This window comes from Pleuronectes platessa, chromosome 9 (genome assembly GCF_947347685.1).
Source record: "Pleuronectes platessa chromosome 9, fPlePla1.1, whole genome shotgun sequence".
NCBI classification, from domain to species: Eukaryota; Metazoa; Chordata; class Actinopteri; order Pleuronectiformes; family Pleuronectidae; genus Pleuronectes; species Pleuronectes platessa.
The window spans coordinates 5,269,345-5,290,339 of NC_070634.1; the positions used below are offsets into that span (position 1 = coordinate 5,269,345).

A 20,995-nucleotide genomic window follows, 5' to 3' on the forward strand; every position below is an offset into this window, starting at 1 on the left:
TTTATTCATAACTCATATTTATTCCATTGAAATGTTTTGATTTCCCACAATTCCTATATGCTCACAGCTCTCCCTCTGTCGCACACACACGATCAGCAAGAGAGAGGGGTTTTATTATATTAAGTGAAATACAACACAGTTGTGATGGTCCAGTCATCCTACACTTACAGAATGTACCCCTGAAATGATGAGTCATTCATAAGTATGAACTGGATGAACAGGAGACAGTTAGGTATAGGAGCACTGTGTGTTACACTGCGTCATGTCATATGTCTGTGGAGAATCTCAGTCATCCAGGTCATGCTATATCCAAGTTCTAAAACGCTTCATGTCATTTTCACATAGAGACTATTGTGATACAAATAGCTGTGGGGTAGAGGGACAAAAGTGTTGGCAAAGCTGCACCTGACTGAGAATTTAATGCTAACTTTCAAAATACTATATGGTAAATTTTTGTTCTGTAGTTGATTATTTCAAATTTATAGTTTTGATAGTAACAAAGCATAGAAAAAATAACTACATCTGGTTATTATGGTTCGCCACATAATTCTCCACTAATGAAACACTTCAGTGAGTGTAGTGCATAGATAGTATTGGTCACAATGTTTATAAACCTCAGTTAAATGAATGAGGTTTCACAACCAAACGTTGTGACGTGATCCCTTAAGAGTTTGGGATGTCCGGCAGCATGTTTACTGTTTTCATGTTAAGTAAGGAGAACTTTTTTGCCTGCACTTTCTTTGATAATAAATAAATCTGCCAGGTGTTCCAGGCATCGAGGCTCAACTTTATAAGTATACTGAATATTTCATAATTATGTTTTTATGTTACAAAAACAATTATAGTGCAATTTTTGCTTCATTTCTAACTTTTAATGGTAATAGTTGTATAATAAAACCAGTATTTGTATAGAAAATGTTAAAACCAGGTTTACAAACGGCTGTGTAAAGACAGATACAAGACAATGAGGTCATGATTACATACAAAGAACACAAAAAATACATAAATATTGTTTACAAGAATCAAACATAGTAAAACATGGGCGCGAAAATAAAAAATATAAAATGCATCATTGTGAGTTGGCCTGTGAACAAGAAACAGAACTCCAATTTACTCTGTTTGTCAAATTAATTGTATAAAAATAAAGACATTACAAGTGTATTCAAACTGGAATGCATGTGGCTGTAATCATACAAGTTGAAATGTAGAAGTTTTGGGGTTAAAATCTATTGCACTGCAGCTGTTGTATCAATCTTTTCTTTTTGTCAGGCCTGTTTATGTTATGCTGTAGTTTCCAGTCAGCTTAATACTGCCCAATCGCTGGTAACTGCTTCTGAAATGGTTTTAATGTTAATGTACAAAGCTTCTTTTTATTTTTACTTAAATATTTGGGCTTTACGCAGCTGCACTTAAGTTATTTTGGTTACTTTTTTGTGATATAACACCAAAGGGTGGCAGTGTGGTGAGCTATGCCCCTTCACAACATGAAGATGCAGAGTGCATGGGTGGAAATAATGTTTACAGATTCATTGTAAAGTTGGTTGATGTCAGACCGGATGTCTGTCTTGGGCCCTGAAGCTAGACCAGATGGAAACTACTGGCATAATATATTTTAGTGGGTCCCAAGGATACTGTTAAAGAGGTTGAGTGTTCTCTAAAGGATCTGTTCGCCCAAATGAGGAAAATATTCTCATGAAAGTAGGTTTGATTTGCTTGTCTAAGATGTGAGATATCAGTCTCTAAGATTTCTGTCTCTACTCCAAGAGAATGAATGTGAATACATTCATGTTTGAGGTGCTGACAACACTGAATTTCTTGAACAATATCTAGGGAGCTGTGGATAATTCACAGACCTCACTAATATTAATATTTCTGCATGTAAGGCAGCTGTCATAAACACTGCAATGAGGTTGTAATGGGACCATTGTTCCTGAAAAGAAATGCAGCTGTTTATAGTTGTCAAATGTAATATTTTATTGTTGGGAGCACCGAGGCCCAATACTTGGGGGGACCAAATGTAATCAAATCAAAATGGACAAAATCTTGGCAGCAAGTTACCTGCATTGCTACTTTTTGTAATTTGAGTGAACCAAACCTTTAAGCTGAGCTCAAGCACATTAGACAACCCAGTTAGTTTGAAGAAAACCTAATAAAATTGTACTTCAAAAAGGGGAAACTATAAACATTTCCCTGTAGACATATTGCAAACAAAGGTTTAAAAAAATATAAACTGAGTGATTTAACTACTTTTGTACAACCACACTGACTGAGAACTATATAAATAAAAACAAAGAGGTGATACAAGTTGTGATAATGTCTACTGTTTATCTAAAATATCTCCAGTGGTATTGACTTTGTATATGCTGTGGTGTGTTCATGTGTATGCTCCTAAAACATCATGAAGCATAGGCAAAGCAAGTATTGCCTACAACACTGTACCTTGAACTAGTGCTTCTCAATGCAGGACCTAAAAGACTAAGATGAAATGGTACAACATATGATCCCAGGTAGAATGTCACTACCGCCCATCACTTAGACACTTGCACCCATTTGTAAAAGAAACACTGGAATCCTGATTGATGCTCTCTTTGACCTCCATGGGGAGAGAGTCGAAGAGGTGATCCTCCAGCATCAGACAGCTCCTGCGGAGGAGGCAGCACTGGCCGAGCTGGACGGGCAGACGATCCAGGCAGTTTCCCTTCATTTCCAGATGTGCCAGCTGTGAAAGTTGGCCAATTTTCTCCGGAATGAATGAGATGCAGTTGTGGCTGATACATAAGGTCCTCAGCTTGTTGCACTTGAACAGTTGCTTTGGGACGACCTCGACTCTGTTGTTGTTAATGGCAAAATGTTGGAGGTTCTGCAGAAAGCCAACCTCCAGCGGTATCACCACTATGGAGTTATGGCTAACGTCTAGGTACCTCAACTTCAGAAGGGTGAATAATGAAGAGGGTAGAGACTCGAGCTTGTTGTGCGAGAGATAGAGTGACTCAAGGTTTTTGACGTGGCTGATTGACAGGGGAATGTTGATGATCTTATTGTGCCAAAGTTTGAGGCACGTTAGTCTCTTCAGGTGCTGAAAGCTGATGACCTCCTCGATGGTACGAATATTGTTGGATTTGAGATCAAGCTCCTGAAGGTTGTTCAAACTGAAGATGGCATGGGGGATTCGCTCCAGCTCACAATTATGAAGCTCCAATTCTGCGAGATTCATCATTTTCTTCAAACTATTCAGGACTAAAAGCTTTGTACCGTCATTATGAATGACCAACTTGATAAGATGTGGGGACAGGTCGGTTATGTTTGTGGGAACCTTTGTTAGGTTGCTTTTGAGATGCAGGATCTTTAGGTGCCTGAGGTCTCGGAGAGACTCGAGTCCAATCATTTTATTGTTTTCAGAGTTCAGGTTACCAATCAGGTATAGTTCCCTTAAGCTTTTTAATAAGTATACCCAGCTAGGAATCTCAGCGACATCTGTGAATTTGACATGAAGGCACCGTAGGTGATCACGAAGAAAAATGAAAGCAGTCTGCTCAACTTTGGCTGGACAGTGATAGAATTGCAACTCCTGGAGGTTTACCATTTGTGAGATCTTAGCAGTTATCCTGGCCTCTGGGATTAGTTCTAGTTTAAGGATTTCCAAATCGGTGTGATCGAACACAGCGTCCGGAACTCCAGAAAGCATAAAAAGATGAAGTTCCAGCTTATCTTGAGCATTGCGTGTTACATGCTGTCGCAACTTTTCATAGGTCCACTCGTGGTTCAGGCTGATCTCTCGAAGTTTGTTTTCACTCACTTCTGAGAGAAAAACTCCAAAACGCTTTGAGTACAGCTGATCATACTGATCGACCATGTGGAGGAGGAAAGCAAAGTCATTTTTAACATCAGGAATGTCACTGAAGCTGCTCTCCTCTCTGACTTTTTCAAAGGAATACTCCTTTAGTGGCCGACGAAAAAGCCAAAACAATGTATATATGCAAATAACGCCATAAACACATATGAGAGCAATATAGCTGACAAGTAGCTTCTTCAACATGAAAGCCATGTTATGTGTACAATGGAATTTAGTGTATCCAGTCAAATGCTTTATCTCAGGCTCACACACATGGTCAAAATCTATAGAGGCAACAAATGTCATTGTGTAGCAAAGGATCAAAATGAATTTGACTGTTTTGATGACTGTCTGAATGGCATACAGCCTGTAAATCAAGTCACTGTCTTCCACATGGGCACGGAATTTCCGAACTTTTTCAAACAAGGCCTTTGCTTGCTCCCCATCTTTCTTGTCCAGAATGGTCATAGAGGGAACTTCACTCACAAGCTTTTCAGCCGAGAACGTGACCCCAGATTTAGTGAGCACTGGGGCAGTCTGGTTTGGACTCCCCTCCTCGCTGCTTGTGGACATATGTTTAAGGAGGCAGGACGCATCAGCCAGTCTTTGCTTGTTCTCCTCCGAGTCCTCACAAGCGGTCTCGGACAGGGCTTTAGTAGTCCATGGTGATTCAAAACATTTTCCAAGGATGGACACAAAATGTTCTATTTTGGAGCTTGTCTTTGGGTACTTGAACCAGAAGTTGCTGCTGACCATTAAAACAATAGTGTGGATTAGAGCGAGGTAGGGGAAATACTTGGAATACCAAGGAAGGGCAACATGGTAGCACATCTGGTTTACGAAAACATACTGCTGAAAATCCAGCTTGGTTCTGACACCTGTAGGTTTGGGCTGCCCAAATGGAGATGGCTGTGCCGAGGGAATTGTAGGTGCAATGCTATCAGGAGGCCTTTTAGCCATTAGGGGAGCAGCTTGCTCCCCAATGGCACTTTCTTTGTTCCAGAAACCATCAGCTGTCTCTGGTGGTTGGGGGCCCAAGAAGCCCCCAGCCTCCTCCGGAGATGGTTCCATGATGGGAAGACAGACCACTTGGTCTTTGGTTAACTGCATGGTTCCTGAAAATATGGCCAACATCAGCATGACAATGCCGAGATAATCCATGAAGACATCCCACCATGGTTTCAGGATTCGATAAGTTGGCTGGATGTCGTTCAGGGCGGCTACTTCTGTGAGGGTGAACATTCCTGCAACAGAAAAAAGGAATCAACAGAAAGATTTATCTTTGTTATTTCATAAACCTATTAAATTCTTTCAGCATTCATAATTATGTATATTGACATCTATATAGTGAGCTCATCAGGGAAAGATAAAAACACTTTCTACTAATGGTACCAGAGTAATGTCATCATTGTTGCAGGATAATGGTGTACAACAACAACGTCGGCCGGTGGAAAATCGCACAGTAAATTTTAGACGTTTATTTTATACTTAGTATTAATAATTAAAGGGGAAAAAAACATAATGAATGATCATCTTCAAATATAGAAATAAACCTTTTTCCTGCACTTTGTGCTCTGCTGCTCTGCTCTGATTCTCTTTTAATTTATAAGACAGGTCGGGCTGTACCTGCTCCTCTTTCCCCTGCACTTCTTTTCACAATGCATTGTGGGAAACAATTAGTGCACTTTATAGGGAATACAAAACTTCAATAAACATTCAGACACCACTACAAAATGGCAAATGCACAATATAGTGATTAGTGAGGGATTTCGGACACAGCTTATACCCAGGTGCCTACTTTCCATCACAGCCGATCAGAGGTGGAGCTGATTAAAACCTGAGTCTACTGCAGAGTCATGTGACTCGGGAGTGAACGCTGATTGGATCCCTTCCCATTTCAGAAAGAAGCAAGATGTAGGTTGGTGTTATTGTTTTTTTTTTACCAGTGGTTAAGGGGCTTTTAGTCACACTACTCTCACACATACTGTCAGCTTTGGCACAGGCAGCTGTAAATTCCCTTTATTCAGTACAGTACAGGTTTTTTAAGGTTGATATTCCGAAATGATGGATCTCTCAATTTCGTATGCAAGCTTGATTAAACTGGTCCTTTTGTCAAAAGTAATATTTTATTGTGAATTATCCTATGTTTTTAGCTGTGACCAGGAGCATGAACAAGTTATTTTCGTCACGTGTGAACTCATTAAAATAATGACATGTTTATGCAGGGTAGAGAGTTTATCTAAGCTGAACTCCCAAACAATAATATATTTTTGTAAATGATTATCAGCAGCCAGTGATGAAGTGCCCACAGAGTATATGTTTGATAATAATTCATTATTTACATCATACCTGCAGCAGCTTGTACATCAGTCCAGTTTATACGTTCAATAAACTGATAAAGCAACGAGACGACTCAGAAAGTGAATGGCTCTGTACGTTGTAGTCTGAAGTGAGTCAGTATGACGTTTCTGGAAAACACCACTTTGAGAGATGTGTGACATTTACCATGTTGATGTTGTGACTTTGTACATAGCAAAACAGAGAGGAGTTCTATGTCCTGGCTAGGTGACCAAGGAATCAGTGCGTATTTGATTTTGGGATAGAGGTCACTGGAAAGAATTCACTGGTTGTGTCATCTAATTTCGGGCAAGGCCACATTTCCCTGGCACGGAGGAGGCGCGGGAAAGGACAGCGTTGTGTGATTGTTATGGATTTAGAGAGGAGGCTGGCCTTGAACCGGGGACACACATGAGTACAAGAGTTGTCTGTGCAGACAGTGCACGTTATGTGCAACACAAATACTCACACTGCACCTAAATGGAGTCTGGGACATTCTTAACACTTCTTGTTATGATTTTTCTGTACAGCATAATTTTCTCTTCACACAGTATAACCTGTTTAACCACAGACACACCATCATAATGCTTATATCATTTATCCCAATGCTAAATGGACCTACTGCTTGTAGCACACACGCGTTAAGCCACCATTGTGTGTGAGCGTGAGCTAACAGCATGGAGGTCACTGTTGTTAATGTGGCTGCAGAGAGAGCAGGCTGAGACCGGCTCCAGCAGCCAGACGCATCCACACCACAGACTGGTCCACACACACACACACACAAAGCAGGAGGTGGCCCTGATGTCCGTGGAGCATTTAACGCAACACTGAAATCTGGCTTGTGTGAAATGAAATCACGGTGCGTTCAGGTCGCAGTGAAGCAGTGCACCGACTGTTGATCACGATCCAGAACCTAACGTTTGTAACTCACCGTCGGAGGCTGTTTGAATACTCCCCACGAGGACCCGCACTCCCACGCACGGTCACGCACCTTCAGGTGAGCTGGTCCATTTATGGCGATGACAGCGGTGCCGAACAAAGCCTCCTCTCACACGCCTGTTTCTCTGCGCTGGTGACGCCGTCCATTCCTCGCATCCCTGGCACCGAAGGCCTGCTGCTGCTGCTGGCCGGGCTGTAAGCAGCTTAGCCGACTACCCCCGCTCCGCTTCAGATGGTCGGGTCCTGGGCCGGCTGCTGGAGATGATCCTCTTCCTCACACAGCCTCTTCCTCACCGTGACCCCAGCTCGGATGTTAGAGTGCAGGAGCAGTGGGATGTTTCCTTCTCACACCGGTAGCTTGATGGACACAATAAACAGCGGAGAAGACCCTTCACAGATGGGACAATGACCCACTGGAGTTAGGGACCGTCGCAAAAGTGCAATGGGCCGCATCCTTCGATTGCGCCACAGCAGCGCTACTAGACTTTCCCAATTCGAAGGCTCCTCGAAGCAAAAGTGGACCCCCCCCTATCCCACGATAAGGCGACAAATTATTTTTCAATAGTGGCAGCAGCAAGCGAGGGGAAAATGTTGAAGGAATTTAATCAACCGTGCAAAAATCTTCCTTTCAGTGTTTTTAGAGTAGAGCCATTTAGGCATTTTATTTTCTTTCAGTGGCAGCTGGTTAATATGAGGTGAAGCCTATATTTTTGTCCCAATATCTTGGGACAAAAAAGCCTGTATAAGAATGTTACAAATATTTGAATTATATAACAATATTTTACTTGTACAATGCTCCTGGTAGACAATAAGTGCCTGTGAGAATAAAATATAAGTTGTTTTCCATTACTGTCTTAATATATAATACTTACTGGGCGCCGGCAAAATGGATGTGAATGGGGGCCATTATACGTATGGCAACCACTGGACTGGAGGCTGTTCTTTAATTGGTTCTTGCTGATTTTCCATGGGACACAGATCTCTGCACCCCAAGCACTCCAACTTTTATTTACAGCCAATAGGGATTGATTTACATTTTTAAAATCGAATGAGTTTGATCGAACCTCAACGCCATCTTATATACATCCAACGACACTGAGTTATGTCCACTGCGATTTGACCGGTAAATATAATCCAGTCATTTCTTAACAAAAAAACTCAACAAGAAAAAAGGAGGATAAGAGCGCTTTGGTCCAGACCTACGCTATTTACAGATTCTGCAGCAAGTGATGAGGATGAGTTTACACCTGGTGCTTCTCCCGCTCTTCTTATGAGAAGCAGAAGTTACTGGATGTGGTGTAAGTAATGTCTTTTACTGATTCACCTGTTTGCTGTTTTGCAAAAGCTTAAACATCTCTCTGAAAAATGCATGAAAGTTGCCACAGTCACAATGAAGCTACGATTTCGATGAAGGCTACAGGACTGTCATATTGTGTGTTGTGTTGCCTTTGTTGAGTCTGGCTTCCGTATGTTTAACCCCCGCCCCCCCAAAAAACTGCGACCCCCCCCCCCACCAATACATTTAGTCACCATCCGACACTGTTTTCTTTATAATATGTTCCAAAACATATCTTGAAAGTGGACTGGTGTCGTTAAGGGCTCCTGTGACCCAAACTCACAGGGAGTTCCCTCTCATTAATCTGAGAATGTCAAAGCAAGGAGAGGGGCCCACTGCTGCCGACCACTAGATGTATACAGCTCTGTGTTCTTCTAAACACATCATAGTTAGTACTAGCTATGGTAGGGAGTGGTGACTTCAAACCCTATTAAGTGGCTTAATACCCACAAGTTTCCTATTATAGTTACATAATATTGCTTTAATTAGCAAATGAAAAAAATGTTGCGCTAATACCTGCATTAAAGCAAAATCCTTGTACTTCGAGAATTAAAATATAATGTCATTAGGAATGATCCAACTGCATTCACAATCTTTTACATCTTGGAGAAAAGAATACATCCATAATGTTTCTAAAACAAACTTTACATTTATTTTAACCATATAGCTTGTTGACAACATCTTCTTCACTTAAATCTTCACCAGCCAGCAGGTGATATTCCACAACAAAACCGGAAATATGTTAGATGAAGTGCAGTAGAACTATTTCTGATATCAAGTTTATGTCATTACTCTGATTAAATAAATGTTATCCTTCCTTTTTTTTATTTCCATAGAGGATTTCATGCTTATATATGATTTCATAAGTTCCAACATAAGAACTGACATCCACAAGTATATCAAATTTTATTTATAAACAGCATACAATACTCTTTATAAAAATACACGTTTAATAGGGAACGTTTCCTTGTGCACATGTCATGAACTGAAGAAAGATACTAGTATGACATAGGCCTTTAAGTTTAATACACTTTAAAATGGCCTCTCTCTTTAACACATAATCGATTAGACAAGTTGTTACATGTTCTTATTAAAGATCATCTTTTGTTTTTTGCATTTGCCCTGCTGCTCATGAAGAAAGTAAAAGTTATCATTAAGGCAATACAAAATAAACAGAATGGAGCATAAGGCCACCCCCCGAACCTTAAGTGAGGTCTTCTGTTTGGATTTACATTCAGTAATGCACAGGTTTAATGAGGCAATGACAAGAAATGTGTTTTTTAAGGACATTTTGGGTAATATTCTTTGCTTTCTTGCCAAGATTTTGATGAATAGATTGATACGGTTTCAAGCTTGTATGCTAAATACGAAGCTACAGCTAGTAGACAGTTGTTGTAGAACAAAGGCGAAAATAATCCACAGCACCTCAAAACTCACTGATTAAGGGAATCCAGAAAATCAATATAATTATTAATGTAAGTCCCAATAAAACCTAGCCTTTCTTTGTTTTGGTTTGGTTTTCGTGCCTAAACAAAAAGTCTGCTGAGCCTCAGAGGAGCTGCAGATGTATTTTTTTTACCCTTGGAATGAGCCAGGCTGGATTTCCTTCTGCTTTCTGGTGTTTGTGCAAAGCGAATCAGCTGCTGGTTGTAGCATAATGTTTAACATACAAATATGAGATTGATATCAATCTTATAAGAGAGAAAGACTATTTCCCAAAATATAAAAAAAAGTATGTGTATAAGAAGGCAATGTGTTCAAACTTAATACCAGAACATGCCCCCCTATTGTATGGTTATAAGTTAACAGAACATAAGGGTTCTGAGTTGGTAGACCGATCCAACAGCAGGCACTGTGGCTACAATTAGGCATCTCACTCAGCCTTCATCTGGTCCCTGATATCTGAAGGCAGAGTTTCAAACACTGTCTCCTCCACTATAAGGCCACTGCGCTTCAAAGCGCGGCAGTAACCAAGCTCTTGTGGCAGGTGCTCAAAGTGGTTGCCTTTGAGATCCAGATATGTCAGTAGTGCTAGGTAGGAAATTTTTGGCGAGAGTATAGAAAGCATGTTCCTTCCTAGCTTTAGCGTTTTGAGCTTTTTGCAAAAGAAGAGCTCATCTGGTAGATTTTCGAGTTTGTTATACGTGACTGAGAAATACTGTAGACTCTGAAGGACTCCGATTTCTGGAGGGATGAATCGGATGTCATTGTTGGACAGGTCCAGGTACCGCAACTTGTTGCACAAGAACAAGTGCGATGGCAATATCTCGATCTTGTTGTAGCTGAAGTAGAGGCGCTCTAGGCTGCCAAGCTTTTTGATATGCTCAGGGATATACATGATGCCATTGTACCAAAGTTTAAGGCAAGTGAGTTTCCTCAGATGCTGGAAACTGATGATCTCCTCTATCGAGCGAATGTTATTCTCTTTCAGATCGAGCTCTTGCAGACTGGTGAGGCTGAAGACTGCGTGCGGGATGCGTTCCAGATCACAACGTACTAGCTCCAGCTCAATCAGATTGGTCATCTTTTTCAGGTTGTTGAGCATTACGAGCTTTGTGCCATCATTGTGTAAGTAAAGTCGCTGCAGATGGCTGGAAACATCCACTATTGACTGAGGAATCTTGGTCAAATTACTTTTAAGGGAAAGAGTTTTCAAACACTTCATCTCCCGCAGCGACTCAAGAACTATATTCTTCGAGGCATCGGGGCTGAGGGATCCAGTGAGAGAGAGCTCCTCTAAGTTGCGCAGGCAATACATCCAGTGTGGAAGTTCCCTGTTATCATCGAACTTCACACGGAGCACTTTTAGGTTTTCTTTGAGGAAGGAGGTAGCTGTTGTGTGCAACTTTAAACAGCATTGGTAAAGAGACAGCTCCTGTAAGTCCTCCAGCTGAGAGATAGAGGCAGGTATGGCGACATTGTTGATGATCTCAAGCTTAAGTGACTGCAGCTCTGTCAACTCAAAGACAGTGTCGGGTAACCCAGGGAGCATGAACAGCTGAAGTTCCAGTCTGTTGTTGGTGTTAGTCTGGAGTCTCTGACGCAGTTTCTCTGCAGTCCATTCGTGGTTAAGGTTGAGCTGTTTCAGTTTGTTCTCACTGACCTCAGATAAAAAAACTGCAAATCTTTTAGAGTACAGTGGGTCATACTGATCAATCATATGGAGCATGAAAGCAAAGTCGTTCTTCACATCGGGGATGTCATTGATGCCTGTTTCCTGGCGCACATACTCAAAGGAGTATTCTTTCAGCGAGCGGTAAAACAGCCAGTAGGAGGTGTACAGGCTTGTTAATCCATAGACAGCCACTAAACACAGGTAACAGTAGGAAAGCTTCGAAAACAGATGAGCCATAGTGTGATTACATTCAAACTCTTTATAGCCTGTCATGTCCTGGATCTCAACTTCACAACGTACTCTGTTCCGCACTTTATTCACCAGAGAACTATTATAGGCAATGATTAAGAGGAATTTGAACACCTTGACCACTGTCTGACGAACATACATAAGGTAAAGGATGTCTCCCTCTTCAACGTGCAGACGGAACTTCTTTACCTTTTCAAAAAGAGCCTTAGCTTGTTCACCCTCTTTTTTATCAAGAACACTTGCAGACGGCTTTTCGACAACAATCTTTTCTGGGATAGAACGGAGGGACTGTGTCTTCTCCAAATCTCCTTCTCCAGGACACACAGTGATGGTGGACCTAGAAGTACCAGTCTTTTTACTTTCCTTCTCTTCAGTATTTTCCCCGGACACCTCAGACAAAGCTCGCGTGGTCCACGGAGAATCAAAGCACTTGCCGAGCATGGAGATGAAATGTTCTATTTTTGAGCTCGAGCCAGGGAATTTGAACCAGAAGTTACTACACACCATGAACACAACAGTGTGTATGAGAACCAAATAGGGAAAATACTTGGCGTACCAGTGAAGAGCCTTCTCATAACACATCTGATTGATGAAACTGTACTGCTGAAGATCCAGATCAGTTTTCAGGCCTTTCATTTCTCTGGGTATAGCGGAAATGTTGGGTTGCAGGTGCACCAGTGACTTCGGTTCCACTCCACTTGTGTTATCCGATGGCGATGGTATTCTCTGAGGAAGGCATATGATTTTGTCTTGCATTACCTGAAATAAAATGTAAAGAAAATTAAAATGACTTCAAAGAAACATTCAGACACTGAGAAGCAACAACCAGGGTTTATGTCACACCTCAGCACAGCCACTCAGCCTTGCTTCCAGTTGTCACTTACCATTAGAAAAAAGTTTCCCCCCACCACACCTAGACACACTTTTTGTGTCCAGGAGTGGTGTTGCAATGTAAGGTAATTCTATCCCCTGCTTCTCTATGCTTGCATGGCAAAGTGTCCTGGGGAAAAAACCTGAACCCCAAATTGTCCTTAATGTACAATCAGTGTATGGTAGGGCTGTAACGACCCTCCAACCAAAACAGAAACCTATGCTAAGACGGAACCGCGCCACGTCTCCCTGCCCAACAGCTGCAGTGGCTGTCTGTTGCAATGTTTGCGTGTATGTCCATTCACACTCCAATCCAGGATCACAACCCAGCTTAATCTGAACCGACACATAAGTGACTAGTTTCTTCAGAGCAATGAGTGTGGAGGTTTGAGAGGATTGACTAATTTAACTTCGCAAAAGTTATTTGTAAAGTCTGAGTGTTGTCGGCGCTCGGGAGCTGATGCCTCATCTCTACAGTCGTGGTCAGGAGGAAATTATCTGGTGGATTATGATTTTTGTTGCATCTGTTTTTCGTGGTTAGAACTGGATTGAGCTGAACTGTGTTGGCCTAGTGGGGGAGACTGAACCGGACTTTGTAGATATACAGATTGAACTCTGGATGTTGAGACTGTGGGAGACACACACACACACACACCCTCACCTCTTTCCTATTCTTTGTTTATTTTTGTAGTTTTATGTAAAATCAAATCCAACATGTTCTTCAGTGTTCTTCTTTTTACCGTCTCAAATGTTGGCGTTTTAATGAAACCCCAAAATGTCCCCCCTCCCCTCTTTTTCTTATGCACCCACTACACCCCACTCTCAAAAAAATTATGTATAAGCATATTGAGTGTTTGTATGATAGAAAAGTGCTGCATATTGAAACCATGTAAGTATCTGAGTGCCAGAGGGTGAATGTGTTTTTATTGTAAAATGCTTTGAGTGGTTAAGACTAGGAACGTGCCCTGTAATTACAGTCCATTTAATCAAGCTGAGGCGTCACAGACCCCAAAGTATCACATCACAACACAGGAGGTTCCCATCTGCCTTGATGTTTAGTTTTTACCTCTTCTTTGAACTCACAGAAAAAAATCGCCTGGTTTGCGTAGATCCCAAGATGTAAAGACAACACACACATTTACAACACCTGTAAGTTATTGCAGAGTTATTTGATCCTGGAGAAAATGCTGATTGTATCCATTCCCACTGCAGATAGAAGTCAGATGTTATTGCATGTCAGTGGGTTTGTTGACTAGTGGAAGAGGGGCTTTACATTCCCACCTTGTGTCCATACTATCCAGAGTTTTTACACTCCATACCTTATTACAGTGCATATAAACCAGTTTCTGATTTATCCTGGCTTTGAGTTACCTGGTTTACAGATTGCATGATTCCCCAGGTTGACCTCAGTGAACAACAAGTGACTCACTCGACTGTTTATATGTACTGTAAACACTTTTTGAGGTGACACAGGTTTGAGTCTGCAAAGCTAATAACAGGAAATTGGCCCTTACATTAAGTAGTGACAAGCATTTTGTGCACCCTGTTTAGCTGCCAGATACTGAGCTCGACCTACTATAATGTAACATGATCTGTACATTTCTGATCGAGTAAATACAAAATAACAACTGTAATTACTGCAATGCAGTCGTGCTGCAAGGTCTGTGGGGATCAATGAGGAGCTGATCTGCATTTACAAATCACTTCTCCCTATTAATTCTGAATGCAGGGATTATTGTTTCAGGCAATGAAGTAATTACACAACATGACATGTTGATAATACTCTCACTTATAAAGTAAAGGTTGCCTCAGAATGAAATGCCCAGTCAATTACTATCTATCAGATCACGTCTTAACATTGTTACAAACAGGGCGAGAGACAGTGGCAGCTCTTTCCCTGACAAATATCCTGTTTTTCTAAAAATAAGCTGATATAATTTACAGCATTTACACTAAAAAGCCTCCCACTGGCCACAAAACATTCCTATTCCACACAGAGAGAGAAGTCAAGCGCATGGCCACATGATTTAGGAATCTTGTGTTTACTGAAGGGGACTGGGTGGATGAATGTTTCCACTGGTAAACCCCTGATGGGCTGAATGCTTCCTTTGCTGAACAGTCCAGGTTGTAAAAGAAATGTATTAGGGGTTTTGAGCTAGTGCCAGTGCAGAACGCAGCGCAGCAATGTTCCATCATGGAGCTTGCTCTGGTGGATTCAAGTGCTCTAGATTTAATGAATAAAATTGTCGGGGAACTTATCACATAAACATGTTGTGGTTCAGGCCCATGTTACAGTAGCGCGCATTAGCTGCAGCACATTTCTCCTTCACTTACGAAGAAGTTACATTTCTAAAATGGAAACACAAGCAGCACAAGCCATTTTAAAAGCGATACATGAGGGTAGAGTATTCGCTTGAGTAGGGTTTTGAACTTGTAACTGATTTACATAAATAACGTAAACTGTAAAATAAATTTGCATGAGATATTCAAGTGTAAACGCGTGTAGATATTTATATTGACTGTGTGAATATAATCTGTGAACAAATTCTATTAGTGGTGACGTGATGCAAGGCCACTGTCATATGTAGATTTTGCAGATGGTAGAAACCCTCTTCTGTGATGCTGGTGGGTATATATTTGATGATGCTATATAAAATAATGGTAAACATTTAATTTGCCATGCAAAACCTATGGCTTTCTTTATTCCAGAGCATGGTCTTTCAGTTTGAGAGCAGGATTTATTAATTTCATATGCAGAATTTATAATGCTCTCACTCAAAACCATGTGCTTGCACTCAAATATACCCGCTTGTGTTTAGATTCCAGTTTCAGATATTCTTCTAACGCCAAAACTGCTTCTGTGCTAACATGAAATGTCTGCTTTGGATTATTCTCCTCTCAGATTTGTTGTGTTTTGAAGATGCTTTTTTGTGTCAAATTTTCCCAACCTTACTTATTGTTGCGCACTTAATGTTACTTATGCTGTTGGTGCTCATCCCATAGAATACAGGGGGAAAAGAAACAGAGAAGCAAATATCTTCTTTTTTTCTAGCGCCATAACAAACGTGAGATCCTTGATATTGCAGATACATGTTGACCAGCTCAAGGAAGATGTCGACATTTTTCTTAAAGCACAGCGACAGGAAGCCATGGAGGCTGGACTGCATGAACCCGTTTAAAGTAGATGCATTCGGGACTCTCAAATACATAAAGCAAACACACCCACAACGAGTTGCACAATTTCCCATGTCAACACTACAACTATTGGATAGGATGAGTTTTGATTTACAACCACAATCTAATTTGTGTTATATCTAATTTGTGTCACTTTACAAACTCAAAGTAATTCTGATCCTAATCTGAGCCTATTCGCTGCAGTAAAAACATTGTGGGAGGCGCTGTTACTGACCTGAAGGGTGCATCCAAACACACCAATCATGAGCATGATTACAGACAGGTAGTCAGTGAACACATCCCACCAAGGCTTCAGGACTCTGAACGCTGGCTGCTGTTCAGAGAACTGCCGGAATTCCATCACCGGAATCATGATGCCTGTTACAAAAGGAGATAAAATTAGACCACATGACCTTCATTCAGTACAATGGCAGGGGGGAGGGGGGGGGGGGGTATTTTTAGCCTTCAGTCATGTCCCCCTGAGGAAAAATTGCTTAATTTGACAAACCCTTCATTTTTTATCAAGTGCCATCAATGGCTCACACTTGAGTTTGTTCAGTACGTAATTTACTTCAGTTTATGTAATACCTTCACAAACCCAAATCACCCTCAGTTCTACTTTGGGCTAACTAGGTTATCATGCTATGCTAAATTAAGACAAAATGGAAATGGCAAACAAAGCTTCTCAGCATCAGCATGTTTGTGAACATTCAATCAACTATATTAGCAGAAAGGTTTAGAATCGAGAAAGCTTTAAACATCACTTTGCTACCTGAGCCTAAGCCTAACCCTACACTACTAGGACAGTGCAGCATGGGTTTGCTTTCATTGTGAAACACTGTATTAATTGTGACTCACAACCCACATTTCCCCAGAGCAAGATTTAATTGAAAATGTTAAGCTATATTGTGAGGTCCATTAGTTGTTTCACATCATTCATTTAAGCCTTTTTCAGACATGAACTCCGGAGATTTGTCCAGACAATTGGGCTCAGACTTTCTCCAAAGTTTACCTTTCACATATGATCAACGCAGCAGGAGATTCTCCTCTCTCATGCCTTCACAACGACAGAAAAATCTCAGAAATCTCTGTAACCTGTTAATTCCACTGCAGTGATCAAGTGTCTTCTACGTGTATGGCACCTATTTTTCATCCTGAGATATTTGTATTTAGTTTTAGTTTTATTTTTGCATCCATCACATGCTGGAAACGTCATTAACACGCCCACTCACTCAACTGTTAATTTCCCGCTTGAAACATCGTCTTTTGTCCATGACCAGTCCATAACCGTAGGTGTGTTAACAGTGTTATTACCATAACAATGATGTTGAATGGTCCTCTAACTGTAATGAAGTGCCCATTTCATCCTAAGATCTGTTTCTACTTAGTAGCTTCTGTGCCACGACAGATCCAAACCATGTCCGTTCCATAACCCTAACTGAGTGCTCATTATTTTTTACCAATGGTAGGGTTGTTGTTACCATGACAACATCTGAGAATAGAGACAAACAATCTATATGGATGATTAATTTGGAGGACTCATAATGAAAAGAAGAGAGGAGATGGCCATGTGGAAAAACTAATGACATCTCATCGGCCTCAGTCTAAATGACCATGGCGAACATGGTGAACATTTCACATGTGAAACATCAGCATGTTAGCATTACAATTAGGAATGTATTAGCATGATAATGTTAGCACTTAGCTACAAGCGTCACAGAGCTGCTGCTCTCCATCCTCCCTCTCCAGAGGAGCTGTCAACTCTCTACTTTTTCACCTTGTCCTCTTTGGTATTAGCTCAGAGGAAAGTGGACACTAGTAAAAACAGAAAGTTTCCTTAACCCGATAATACCCTTTCTAGTGGAAATGCACATTACTAATGTAATTATGTATGCACTTGGTGAGCTTGTGACAAGTGTTTGGAGCATTTGGACTTTCATTCTTCATAGTCCGAGAAGCCTACATGTTTTTAAAGTGGCCTCACACCTGGTAATTGAATAAACTAAACTATTAAAACCCTGTCACTGTTAACAGCAACAGCAGTAGAGAGCAGTGTGATCCTGATGCTGCTTCATGCTCACACTGTCTGTGCTCACCTTCAGTAGGGTGCGTGCTCCAGCTGCAGATATCTTGTTTCAGTATCTGCCTGCCAGTAGGTTGACTGCAGTGTCATTCAGAATGAAACGACCTAGCTGGTGAAGATTTTTCTCTGCGCACTTGTGAGGTTTGTACAGAATCATACAGTCCATCCGAGCAGGTATGATGAATGATCTACACTGTGCTAGGTCCACATATACAGTGTGTTATCCTCAGCAGTTCCACAGTGCCGGAGAAGCATGTGCTGCCAATAGCTAAATGTATCCACACTCAAACTTTAGTTGCTAGAAGCGTTGGGGCTTCTGGACAAGTCAATGTTTTGATAGTTCAATTAGGTTTTTCACATGTTTTTATTGGTTCTCACAGCTCAGTGTCATCCCTTCAGGAAGGACGGAGAGAAGCAATGCAGAGGATGTTTACGCTCATCCGTCCACTAATGGTTGACTTTAAAATGATAGTTCAGCCAAACTTTACAAAAAAGGACCTTTTTCTCTCTCCATTTGTAAATAGCCGTGTGGATAAAGTGTCCCAAGGTTTGAGATATCCATCTCGTGGAATTTTGTTTGAACTACACAGCAGTATCCAAAAACAATATCCCAGTTACGCTGTGTCCTTCTCAGACTTCACTGTGAATAGTTTTCAACAGAAGAAACAGTCCCAGTGAAAAAACTCTGTGTTTTACAGTGATAAAAAATACATTTGATCGTGTACAGTAGCTACAGCATTTAAATATGGCTCCCCCGCAACTCTGTACCTAAAAAACGTTAAAAACAAGCCTAACTATTAGAGCAACAACTAGACAAGACAAATCTCCTTCTCTGTCAGAGCCTCACAGAATTGGAAAAATTAACGGCAACACAAAAGAAACTGCCAACTATCGTTCCTTCTCCTCCACATAGAGCATGGTTTATAATAAATCAGATTCAGAATATATATATAAATATATAATGATATTGTGATGTCATGCTATTTGTTTATTGTTATCATATTTTTCCTTTTGTTTATTGTAAAAGCTGTTGCTCTTACTTCTATGTAAGGCAGGCTCTGTTTGTGTCACCATAGTTCTCACTACTTTAATATTCTTCTGTATTTTAGATGCTTTTACTCTTAACATATGCACTTTTATCGCCTGCCGACTACAGATGAAAATAAGCCTCATTTTCAGAAATGTCAATAATATGTACTATCCCAGACAAATAAATTAATAAGAAAGAAAGAACTTTGAGGCATCTGAACTGTAACTGAGTATTTCTGATTATATTTTGTTCTACTTCATAAAGTATAAAAAGGTTTGAATAGTCCATTGAATATATTTGACAACTATTGTCTTTACTTACTTTGAAGGATCAGCCCGTATGTGGAAGTTCCCAGAAGTGTTTACACTGTGGACCATTTTTCTAAGAACAATTTCAAAACCATAAACATCCCCATTGCCATTTAGGAAAACTTCAAAGAGATGGTGTTGCTCTGTGGGTAAGGGGATTTGAACTTCTTACTAATAAGATCAGTAGATAAGGCAATTCAACATAAACTACTTTAAACTGGCCTCAATAATCTACCAGTACAATGCCATGTATGTGTTACTGGTAATAAAAACCTTTCAGCACAACACACTGTACTATAGCACAGTGATACTTGATACTTGAAGTATATTTGGATGTAGGACTTTTACTTTCACAGTATTCTTGAACTGTGGTATTGCTTTCTGAGAACTTCACTGATACTGATTACAAAAAGTACTTTTTCTCAGATGCAATTGATCAGTGCTGTGGGCAACAAAACCCTTATTGCATTCTATTAATGAGGGGAACTAAAGAAACAAATCATCAGTTGAATGTCCTGTCCTTTTAACAACTGGATCCTGCTTTTCCCATCTAAAAACTCAATGGTATCCTAAATCCCACCCTTTCCTGCCACTCAAGTGTCCACTTCTTTCAAATCATACACACTTATACATTTTAGTGCAGGCTTTCTGTTCAATTGTTGTTGTCTTTCCCCTAAGATGAGTCCTTGGTATTTACAGCGGGATCAGGATCCTCTCTACGGAGGCGGCCATCATGTTTACAGTTTTCACTCAAGCTGAAACACAATCAACTGTGATTCAGCTAACCCTTAAAGGTTAAAGTCAACTTTCAGCAAATGATTAGAACTTGGGCTTAAAAAAGATTAAACCCATTTACTTGGCAGCATTGAAATCTTTGAAGTTTGGTCACAAGCCTTTCCTAAATGTTTAATAATAGTGTATTCATAAGCAAATTAACTGAATGTCACAGAGCAAAGGGGGTTTATCTGAGGCCCACATTTTGTAGTAGGTGCATAGGAAAAATCCTGTCTTCCCCTGGATGAGTCAGCCATTGACTTGGGCTGACCAGGCCATATCCTCGTCCCTTCCTGACAGGAAATGTGCCTGAATCACAGTTATCCTAAAAACAGACATGTTTGGAACACACCCAGCGCCCTAGGCAAAACAAAAAGTCCTCTCTCCTCAAGGATAGGGGGGGGGGGGGGCAGACACAGCACCCGCATTGCAGACTGAAAAACATGTTGGGTGTTTTTGATGAGGCAGACTTTAGCAGACTTTACGGAGGTGGAGACGCTCCAGAATGAAAAGTGCTAACACCGTCAGATCAGCCGTGAAACCATCAATAAGTCGTTCGACCTTAAACACTGAGGATAAATGAAGTGGCGCACTGTGCTCATGTGCGCAAACTAACACGTATTCGCAGCCAAACACACACACACACGCACACGCACACCACAGCAGGTAAACTAACGGTGATCTGAGTGGGAACTAGTTGTTTAGACGCCCCCCACCCACAGTATTTCGCGCTCTCTGTTGGTGAAGCCGATGGTTATATTAGAGATTTACCTTCTCTTCGATGAGGTCCGGACTTGAGGATCCGAGTGGTCGTCTCTCATGCGGTGCTCTTTGGGATCATGATGTGCGCCGGCCCCCTCCCTCTCTGTCCGCCAGCCTTCCTGTATCCCCGGCCACGGCCACACGGAGCAGGCATGGAGCCGCTGTCAGCTCCAGGGGCGTGGACTG

At 41.1% G+C, this 20,995-nt stretch overlaps 2 protein-coding genes across 3 annotated transcripts; both read right to left on the minus strand.

The window, feature by feature from the left end:
- lrrc8db (leucine rich repeat containing 8 VRAC subunit Db) lies at positions 1-12,504 on the minus strand. Of its 2 annotated transcripts, none has more exons than XM_053430754.1 (2): positions 12,365-12,504; positions 1-5,076 (listed from the first exon to the last, which is right to left on the minus strand). In XM_053430754.1, the coding sequence occupies exons 1-2, from the start codon at positions 12,381-12,383 to the stop codon at positions 2,519-2,521; spliced, it is 2,577 nt and encodes an 858-aa protein (XP_053286729.1). In that variant the 5' UTR covers positions 12,384-12,504; the 3' UTR covers positions 1-2,518. The 2 variants fall into 2 exon arrangements, with proteins under 2 accessions (XP_053286729.1, XP_053286730.1); XM_053430755.1 differs by lacking the exon at positions 12,365-12,504 and adding an exon at positions 7,161-7,250.
- On the minus strand, positions 9,337-20,974 carry lrrc8c (leucine rich repeat containing 8 VRAC subunit C). Its single transcript, XM_053430756.1, has 3 exons — positions 20,819-20,974; positions 16,088-16,230; positions 9,337-12,567 (listed from the first exon to the last, which is right to left on the minus strand). Exons 2-3 carry the CDS (start codon positions 16,223-16,225, stop codon positions 10,318-10,320), a joined length of 2,388 nt encoding a protein of 795 aa, XP_053286731.1. The 5' UTR covers positions 16,226-16,230; positions 20,819-20,974; the 3' UTR covers positions 9,337-10,317.
- Between the last annotated feature and the right edge of the window lie 21 nt (positions 20,975-20,995).

What these genes read in the sequence shown, in the direction of transcription:
- lrrc8c (XM_053430756.1), bottom strand. Translation starts at nt 16,225, where the DNA reads ATGATTCCGGTGATGGAATTCCGGCAGTTCTCTGAACAGCAGCCAGCG. An exon ending in TGTTTGGATGCACCCTTCAG is followed by an intron (nt 12,568 to 16,087) that starts GTCAGTAACAGC and finishes ATTTTATTTCAG; the next exon opens with GTAATGCAAGACAAAATCAT.